Genomic DNA, 9464 nt, shown 5'->3' on the forward strand with positions numbered 1-9464 from the left:
CAACACGAATATCACGGCCGTCTATCCGAGATTGACCCTCCCAAACCACAGAACACGGGAAAATATTCAAAGAACAGAACTCCCCACCCCTCTCTCTTCTCTGAAAAAAAAAGTTCGATTCCGACAAATTGGACGGGATATCCACTTCCGCCTCCACTGCAAAACTGTCACTTTTTCTTACTTTCCCTTCCGAGAAACGCCCGGAAGGCCGCGGGAAGAACGAAGAACGCCCAGTGCGACCTTTTTTCCCCCTCCCCCTCTCAGGGCTGTCCACACCGACTGCCTGACTCGATTACTCATTATTCACCCTCAATTTGGGCACTTACCGGCGAACGTCTCGGCTTTTAACCTTTGGGTGTCTTCTTCGGGCCCATTTCTTCTTTGATTGACATATTTAACCTTGGTGTCGATCCTCTGCGAGCAATTCTGGGTTGGTGTTTGTCTACTATCAGGCTTTCTCCGGCTAAGCAGACGAACCCTACCTATACTACCTGCCACCCGCCGAACTATATCTTTCCACATACACCCACTACAACCACACATCACATCACACAACAAAATGTGTCAACAATACTTTACCATCTACTCCTGGTGCCACTGCGAGGAGGCCGCCGGCGAACACTACTGCACCGAGCGCAGCCGCGACAGCTGCCCCAGCCTCGACATCAAGACGGTCCACATGCAATGCTTCTGCCACCTGCATGCCACGCGCGGCTTCAAGTCGGAGCGCAAGTGCCGCAAGCACGAGCGTAAGCAGGAGCGCAAGCGCCTGTCGATGATGAGCGCCTCCACGAGCTCCACCGGCAGCTCCAGCGGCTCCTCCAGCGGCGGCTCCAGCAGCGAGAAAAGCTCGCTGGAGCCCCGCCGGCGCAAGTGGTACCATTTCCACTTCCGATCGCGCACGATCTAGAGGGATATTGAGTTCAAGAAGAATGTCTCTCGTTTACTACTGTCTTTCCTATGTTTCGAAACTTTGTTGCTGCAATTGCTTTTCCTTTGTTATGTATCGGTGTTGGTGGCTGTTTTGATATTTTCTTTCTTTGCTTTGCTGGCAAGGCGCTGCTGCGGCTGCGCGGTTTTGGGTTACAGGGTTTATTGAGTATGGGCTGGGGGTTAACAGGCGTTTTGAGAACCTGGTGGAATACACCAGGGAAAGAGGGTTCAGGGCGTTATCTGACTTATTATTTTTTTTACCCTTCATCTCCAAGCAACAGTTGGGTGATAAGTGTGAAGTTATGCATGTTACCCTGGAGTATATTATTTGGGAGGGACTGGTGATTAAGACACTGCATCAAGAGATTCCCCTCATCGTCTATGGGCTGGGCTGGGCTGGGCTGCATAAGACCGACAAACAATGAAAAGAAACTTTTAGAGAGACCAAAACAATACAATCAAATTTTCGTTGATCATTGCGTGTTTGGGGAGGGAACGAGAGAGAAGTCAGCTGTCAACTTCCTCATTAGAAGCAAAGAAATTGTGGATTGATGGGGTGGAATGTACTATGGATTATGGATTCTACTTGCAGTGCACCGGACTTGAAACCCCTGAGGGGAGAATCCAAACGTACCAAACCCAAAGGTACAGACAGCAACAAACCACCTTCATTCCTCCTCCCTCTCCCTCTCCCTCTCCCTGTTTCGCTTTCTCCCTTTCAACAACAGCAACAACAACAACAACAACAACGCCTCCCTTTCTCTTGTCTCACCTGCTCGTTTACCGTCGCTCTTATAAACTTCCTCTGTCTCACAACCCTGTCAGACATTGGGCACCTATTCTGATTGTCATCTTCTGTCTTTGTTTGTGTGTTATACTTCATCCAATGGGCCCGTCATGGACCCCTCACAACGCGATGCGGAGCCTGCGTCATTCACTGCGACTGTGTCCGATAACACCAACACCACCACAAAAACAACTGCGATAAACACATCAAGTTCTACTTATCCTAGATCCTCTTATGTTACTGCTACTCCCCCAACCGATGCCTCTATCATCGCTACTCCGCATCCACCATCTCCCGATCGTGTATCGTCGCGCTTATCGCCCCCCGATCCCCCCGCGCGTTCGCACCCGCCCCCTCGGCGCATCCCCAGCTCTGATTCCCTGGCGGACGATCGCCGCAAGTCCACCCCGAGCTTGAAGAAGCGCTCATCGACCGCGTCGCTGCACTCCAACCGAGGCACCTCAGCCTCTCCGCGTCCGACCACCGCGTCGCGGCGCTCCTCCTCCTCGCCCTTGGGGTCATCTCCGCCGACCGCCGCCGCCAGCAGCATGCCCGCGGCCACCGCGCCGGAGCGCTCTCTGCCCACGGCGGCGTCGATCGCAGCCGATTTCCTGCAGAAGGAGATGAATTGGCATCAGTCCACCGATGTCCAGGCCTCCACCCTGGTGCTGCTACACGATGCGTGCTACGGCCATCGCTTCGCGCGCCCCCGCACCTCCCGCGCCGCCCTGAATTCCATCGTCGAACGCCCGGAGCGCATCCAAGCCACCGTGCTGGGCATCGCGGCCGCGTACGTGCACCTGGCGCGCCGGCATGCCGGCGGTCGACACGCGCCGCACCCCGAACTGGATCCGCGCCAGCTGCCCGTGCCGCCCTTCCAGATCCGCCGGACCGCGCGCACCCTGTCGTTGCAGTCGCCCGTCGTCGCCCATGTGCACGGGTCGCAGTGGATGGAGGAGCTGAGGAGCATGTGCAATGCGGCGGAGTCGCGACTGGCCCTGAACGGCAAGGAGCTGGTTCGACCCCGCAGTGCGGGCAAGGACGGTGCCGCTGCTGCTGCTGCTGCTGCCGCCAACAACGCGCCCGCTCTTCATGAAGGGGACCTCTATCTCTGCGCAGAGTCGCTGGCGGCATTTGAAGGCGCCCTGGGAGGCGTGACGGAGGCGGTCGATGCGGTCCTTGGGACGAGCCCGACCAAGCGAGCTTTTGTCTGCATCCGCCCGCCAGGTCACCACTGCTCCTCGGGCCACCCATCGGGGTTCTGTTGGATCAACAATGTTCACGTGGGCATTGCGCATGCGGCGATGGCCCATGGTCTGACTCATGCCGCGATCCTGGACTTCGATCTGCATCACGGGGATGGCTCGCAGGAGATCGCCTGGGACCAGAACCAGAAAGCCGGCACCGCCGCCCGGAACGCGGCGGCGCACAAGAAAACCATGGTGGGATACTTCAGTCTGCATGACATCAACTCGTATCCCTGCGAGGCGGGCGACGCGGACAAGGTGCGCAATGCGAGTGTGTGCATCGACAAGGCCCACGGCCAATCGATCTGGAATGTTCATCTGGAGCCGTGGAAGACCAACCAGGAATTCTGGGACTTGTACACGACCAAGTATAGCATCTTGTTGGAGAAAGCGCGCGCATTCCTACGACTACATACGCAGCGACTGACCAGCGCCGCGAATGGACCTCCGCCCAAGGCGGCCATTTTCCTCTCGGCGGGGTTTGACGCCAGCGAGTGGGAGGGGGCTGGCATGCAGCGGCATCAGGTGAACGTTCCGACCGAGTTCTACGCCAGATTCACGGCCGATGTGGTGCGGCTGGCTAACGAAGAAGGGCTGGGGACGGACGGGCGCGTCATCAGTGTCCTGGAGGGCGGCTACAGCAATCGCGCGCTGACCAGTGGCGTGCTCAGCCATCTGGCGGGGCTGAGCGAGACCAGGGAGACCGACGAGGACCAGCAGATCGATCGCTTGGCATCTGAGATGACCGATCGTCTGGGCCTGTCTGACACCCTGCCGGTGGATGTGGTCTCACCCCAACCTGGTTACGACAACGAGTGGTGGTCGCCGGGGATGCTTGAGGAATTGGAAGCGCTGGTGTACCCGCCGTTGGCGCCCGCCAAACCCCGGGAGAAAGCGGCGCCGACCTATTTCCAACCCACCCAGTCCTTTACCGCTAAGGTGGTGAACCCCTCGCGCGATCGCCGGTCGATAGGCTCTTATTACAGTGTTGAACCCGAGGCGCCCCCGCCCTTGCCGCCGGTCGGCTGGGCGACCTCCACCCACGAGCTTTTTAAAGTGTTGATCCCGACGTATCGGCAGACGACCAGCTGTCGGCCGGAGGAGCTGAACGCAGAAGCATCGCGCTTGCGCCGGGAGCGGCAGGCGGCCACGGCGGCGGCTCGCAGCGCGACCCCCAGCGCCAATAGCGCACCCCCTGCACCGCCGGAGGACAACCGGATGAAACTGCGAGTGCGCAAGCCCAAGCCCTCATTGCCGCCCAGCCCCCAGGCTGAAATGCCGAAACGGCCGGTAGCGCGCAGCATGCGCAGGACGACCATCGATGCCCCTCCGGAGCGGGGGCAGCAGACGTCACCTGTGGTACGGACTGCGCGGAGGAAGAGTGCGGTGGCCGAATCGGTCGGCAGCGATTCTTCCAATGCGCGAGAGCTTTCCAAGGCTGCGGCGGTTGCTGCCACTGGTGCGATCAGGGCCAGTGGCTCTCGTTCCAGCACGCCCCAACGTGAGGGTGCGTACGCTGCACCTCCTGTGCCTCGAGTGCCGCCGGAGTTTCAGCCTAGTCCGGAGAACAAGGAGAGCGAGGATGAGAACAGGAACAAGGATGAGAGCAGGGACGCGGAGAACAAGAGCACCAGCGATGATGTCGACAATCTGGCTGCCGGGGTGCGCAAGTTGCATATCAAATTGAAGGTCCCGTCCCCGGAAGAGAATGCCGCGCGCGAGCGACGGGCCGCGGAGGAACGCAGGCGTGCGAATGGGGCCAAGGTAACTTCGAAGACGACCAAGCCCCCTCGATCGCCGAAGCGAGTGGGAGGGAAGAGCTCTGCCGCGTCTGCGGCCAAGGTGGCTGGTCGGGATGGAGGTGTGGGGAGTGAGGCGGATAGACATCTGGGTGAGGCGGAGGCCAAGCCGCAGCTGACCGAGCAGGAGATCAAACCACAGCAGCAGCAGCAGCAGCAGCAGCTTAACGGGCAGGAGACTAAAGCCCCTGCTTCAGTCATGTCCCCATTGTCGGTGGTCTCGTCGCCAGTCTCCCGGACGGGCTCTGCCCAAGGAGGGAGTTGGACGCATTCCGGCAAATCCGCCGTGCTGATGTCCCCGCCTCTGACTCCGGGGCAGCAGCAGTCGAGGCTGTATCTACCACCGGCGTCCGAGCCGATGGGAAATGGGTTGCCTGTGTTGATGTCGCGGGGGCCTATTCGGTTTGCGTCGGCGGGTAGTTCGGGGGTGGAGAAGGAGGCAAAGGGAGGACATCAAGCGGAGGACGGATGATTTGAGTGTTTGACTGGGCACATGCTGTAATCTGCCTGACTGCGTAAAGTGTTTTGATGTGTGTGATAACTTATACCCCTTGACCTTAACTTTTTTTTGTTGCTAGTATTATCTCCGTCTTAATCTCCGCCATCAGATAATATTGTTGCTGCACCGCCACGCTGAGTCAGGGACTTGTCCCTGTGCATCTTCCAGCACCCGCCAGAAGACCATTAATCATCGTCCACTTGACTTGACTCCGTGATATTGCATTTCTCAGCCAGCTTACCACCTTCTTTTAAACATAACTTCTCTCTCATTCAAAGCCAACCTTTATACTACTCACTCATTACATTCACTCTTAACTCAAACCATAACCTACCATTCCAAAGCAAAAAAATCCCAACCAAAGACACACACCACTACAGAAAGAAAGAATGTCCGGCAGCGGCAGCGGCAGTGTCAACACTTCCCCCAACGGGGAACCCCCCGAAACCGACCTCGACAGCATCGGCCACCACTGCGACCTGGAATACTGCCACCAACTCGACTTCCTCCCCTTCCGCTGCGCCTCCTGCAGGGGCGTGTTCTGCCTCGACCACCGCACCGAATCCGCCCACCAGTGTCCTCGCGCGGGGGAATGGGCCCGCAGCAGCAGCAGCGCCACCACCACCACCTCAACCCCAACCTCCGCCTCAACCTCCTCAACCCCCCCAACCAAACCAAATATCCACAACACAGCCCAATGCAGCCACCTCGCCTGCAAAACCCTCATCCACACCCTCTCCGAACCGGGCGTCCGGTGCCCCGAATGTCGGAGGGAGTATTGTCTCAAGCATCGGTTGCGGGAGGGGCATGCTTGCCAGCCTTTCCCCCGGAGTGGTGGTAAGGGGGGTGGGGGTGCTGGGCAAGGGCAAGATACGCTGAAGTCGATGTTCGCGCGGGTGCGGGGCAGCTTTGCTTCGCTTGCTTCGGGGGGTAGCGGTGGGGGTGGGGGGAATGCAGGGAAGAGTCTAGGGGATAAGAATAAGGGGGCTACGGCTACGGCTACGGCTACGACTACGACTACGACTACCAAGAAAAGCAAGCCGGTCAATCGCGCGATGGCGGTCAACGCCCTCAAGCGCACGGCCAAGGGGGATGCGGCTGTGCCTGCGGAGCGGAGGGTGTATCTTTCTGTTGAGGCGGCGGCGGCGCCTACTAGGTCTGCTGCGGCGGCGGCGGCGGGGGCTGCGGGGGCAGGGGCAGCAGGGGCGTTTTGGTTCGATGGGAAGTGGAAGGTCGGGCGGGTGCTGGATGATGCGGCGCGGAGGCTCGGGGTCGAGAATGTTAATAACCGCGTGGCTGGGGAGGAGGAGCGGCTGCGCGTGTTCCATGTGGATGGCGGGGTGTTTTTGGAGTTTGGCGATACGTTGGGCGAGAAGGTGGTCGCTGGGGATACGTTGGTTTTGTTGCGGGGGGCCGGGGTGATTCTTTAGTTTGGGTGTCTCGGTTTATTTCGGGGGGGGGGCGATCTAGCTGTGATTTTGGGGGTTTTTTCTTGAGGTTTTGGATATTTGGGTTTGGTGTTGGAGTTGGAGTTGGGCATCCCATCGCATCGCATCTAGCATAGCATCTAACATGCCGAGTACATAAGGGCCGATATACCACTGCTTACTGCTTTTCATACTTGTCTATCATATTAAGGCACCCATCTGTACAGTAACAGCTGCACTGCACCTAAACCCCAGAACAGCACTAAACACTCATCTTCATCTTAATCGCCTTATGCGGCCGATACCCCAGCACCTCAAACTCCTCCTCCCTCCACCCATCCACGACCCCACTCCCCCGATCCCCCCTCAAGATCCTCACCTCCGGAAACGCCGTCGGCTCCCTGGTCAGCTGCTCCTCCAACGCCTCCACATGATCCAAGTACACATGCGCATCGCCCAACGTATGCGTCAAACTGCCGGGCACAAGATCCACCGCAAACGCCAACATATGCGTCAACAGCGCATAGCTCGCAATGTTGAACGGCACCCCCAGCCCCATATCCGCCGACCGCTGATACAACAAACAGTGCAGATGGCCCTTGCCCTTCCCCGTGCCGTCCTCCGCAATCCCCCCCGGGTAGCTCACGTAGAACTGCGCGAACATGTGACACGGCGGCAGCGCCATCTTGGGGATGTCGGCCGGGTTCCACGCGCTCATGATGATCCGGCGGTCGAACGGCGTCTCCCGCAGCTTGCGCACCACCTCCGCCAGCTGGTCGACGCCCTGGCCCGTGTAGTCGGTGGTGGCGTCGACGTAGGGCGCCCCGAAGTGCCGCCATTGGAAGCCGTACACAGGGCCTAGATCGCCCTCGGCGCGGTGGGCGAGCCCCACGCTGTCCAGGAAGGCGCGGCTGCCGTTGCCGTCCCAGATCTTGATGCCCGCTTGCGACAGGGGCTGGGAGGAGGTGCAGCCGGAGATGAACCAGAGGAGTTCGGCCACGACCGCGCGCAGAAAGACTCGTTTGGTGGTTAGGAGGGGCAGGATGGGCGTGTATGTGGGTTCTTGTTCCTGTTCTTGTCCCGGGGTGGTGGAGGCGGATGGGGTGGCTTTGTGCAGGCGGAAGCGCATCTGGGGCGGCGCGAAGATCGAGCGCGTGCCGGTGCCTGTCCGGTCGGGCCGGTTCTCGCCTTCGGAGAGGATCGTGCGGATCAGGTTGAGGTATTGGTGCTCTTCGTGGGAGGGGTCGTGCGGTGGGTTGAGGGGAGGGGGAGGGGGAGGGGTGGTGGTGGTAGACGGGGGGTTAAGGGCGGGTTGAGGCGTGGGGGCGGATTCGGCGGAGGGTAGCATTTTGATGGTCTGTTGTTTTTTTGGCAGTTGATTGTTGAGGAATGAGGTGGTGGTTTGAGTAGGAGGAAAAGTGTATAGTTATGGAGATGGTGGTCGGCGGCGGGACGCGGTCGCGACGCGCCGCGAGATCACGTGGGCTTTGTTACCCGATTGGGGGTGTCTCTGTCTGCTGCTGTCACTGAGGACAAAGTACGGAGTAGTTACTAACTATACTGCATCTAGTGTTGAAGACTGACTTCCTATTGTCTCTGCTCGATGGAGTACTCTACTGACCTGAATGTACTGTACAGTCCACAAGAAGACAATTAAACCGAGCACAACTACCATCATGCCATCAACCGAGCCAATCCCCGAAACTCCCCCCTACTGTGTAGTCTAGCAATTGGACGCCCAGGACCTTCATGATATACAACAATAAACAATCCCATCGCTTCAATGTCATCCCTGCCATCCCGCAAACAATGATACCACCACAATTCTACCTGAATAACGAAACCCCCCTCCCTCTCCCCGATCTCAAGACGATCTCATCCCATCCCCTTCCCACCTAACCACCATAACATTCAAAGTCAACCCACCATAGCATCGCAATAATCCAACCAAGAAACAAAACCCCCCCCCACCCCCCCAATCCACAACCTACACCTAAACATAAACCCCTATCTCCAACCCAGTAACCACTCATACCCCCCCAGAGAACAAAATCAAAACACTTCCCAAAGCCAGCCCCCTGAACACGCCCTCCCACCACCACCAAAAGAACACGTGGACGCGCGGACCAACCTACAATCCATCCTCCCTTCCCCCCACCGTCCGTCCCAAATCTCAACCAGGATCACTAAGTAAGTAAGTAACTTAGTCAACTAACTTAGTACTTAGTTTCCCAGCCTACAAGGGCTGGGGCCGGGGTTTAACGATGCGTGGTTAGAATAAATCTGATGATGTGCGGAGTGAACCATGGTACTGGGTTCGGGTGGTTCTTCCACTATGGAGAGCGAAAGAGCGACAGGCAAGGCAAGGCACGAGGAATGGTCCGTGTGTTGGGTTTAGTGACTCTCTCAACTTAACTAACTTATAGTCTGTAAGTGAAAATTAAAATAGAAAAAAAAATTAAAAATTCTCCGAGGTTCTATGGTAATCTTCAGGTTTTCGGGTAAGTGCGGCTGGGCTCACCGCACGCACATTTGCATATGTCACCACCAGGAGCCAGGGACAATGTGAAATTGGATTATCTTTTTACAGATTGAAGGTTAGGTTTGGGTTCAGGGGAGAAGGTAAAGTTGGGTTGTTTTTGTCGGTGCTGGAGGCGATTATTTGAATTCTGGGAGTAGAAGACTTCCCCCTCAACAACATCCAAATTACATCATCTGAATCCTCACTTTTCTTCATGCTGATACTGTCCATATCCTGGTCGTGTAGCCTTG

General features: G+C 57.7%; 4 protein-coding genes across 4 annotated transcripts; 3 read left to right on the forward strand and 1 right to left on the reverse strand.

Moving 5' to 3' along the window:
• Nucleotides 1-559: 559 nt before the first annotated feature.
• On the forward strand, nucleotides 560-760 carry BO72DRAFT_337101 (uncharacterized protein; the record flags this gene model as incomplete). The annotated part of the gene is made up of 1 exon (XM_040940561.1): nucleotides 560-760. A coding segment is annotated over one exon (201 nt), but the record flags the coding sequence as incomplete, so codon positions are not given.
• A 672-nt stretch (nucleotides 761-1432) lies between these two features.
• BO72DRAFT_478743 (histone deacetylase hosB) lies at nucleotides 1433-4934 on the forward strand (the record flags this gene model as incomplete). The annotated part of the gene is made up of 2 exons (XM_040947528.1): nucleotides 1433-4858; nucleotides 4909-4934. Exons 1-2 carry the CDS (start codon nucleotides 1831-1833, stop codon nucleotides 4932-4934), a joined length of 3054 nt encoding a protein of 1017 aa, XP_040799536.1. The 5' UTR covers nucleotides 1433-1830.
• A 720-nt stretch (nucleotides 4935-5654) lies between these two features.
• On the forward strand, nucleotides 5655-6695 carry BO72DRAFT_382223 (AN1-type zinc finger protein; the record flags this gene model as incomplete). Its single annotated transcript, XM_040941465.1, has 2 exons — nucleotides 5655-6161; nucleotides 6228-6695. 2 exons carry the CDS (start codon nucleotides 5655-5657, stop codon nucleotides 6693-6695), a joined length of 975 nt encoding a protein of 324 aa, XP_040799537.1.
• Nucleotides 6696-6790: 95 nt separating this feature from the next.
• Nucleotides 6791-8069, reverse strand: BO72DRAFT_449717 (thymidylate synthase). Its single transcript, XM_040945084.1, has one exon. It carries the CDS (start codon nucleotides 8038-8040, stop codon nucleotides 6955-6957), a length of 1086 nt encoding a protein of 361 aa, XP_040799538.1. The 5' UTR covers nucleotides 8041-8069; the 3' UTR covers nucleotides 6791-6954.
• Nucleotides 8070-9464: the final 1395 nt, after the last annotated feature.

This window comes from Aspergillus fijiensis (assembly GCF_003184825.1).
Source record: "Aspergillus fijiensis CBS 313.89 unplaced genomic scaffold BO72scaffold_36, whole genome shotgun sequence".
Taxonomy (NCBI): Eukaryota; Fungi; Ascomycota; class Eurotiomycetes; order Eurotiales; family Aspergillaceae; genus Aspergillus; species Aspergillus fijiensis.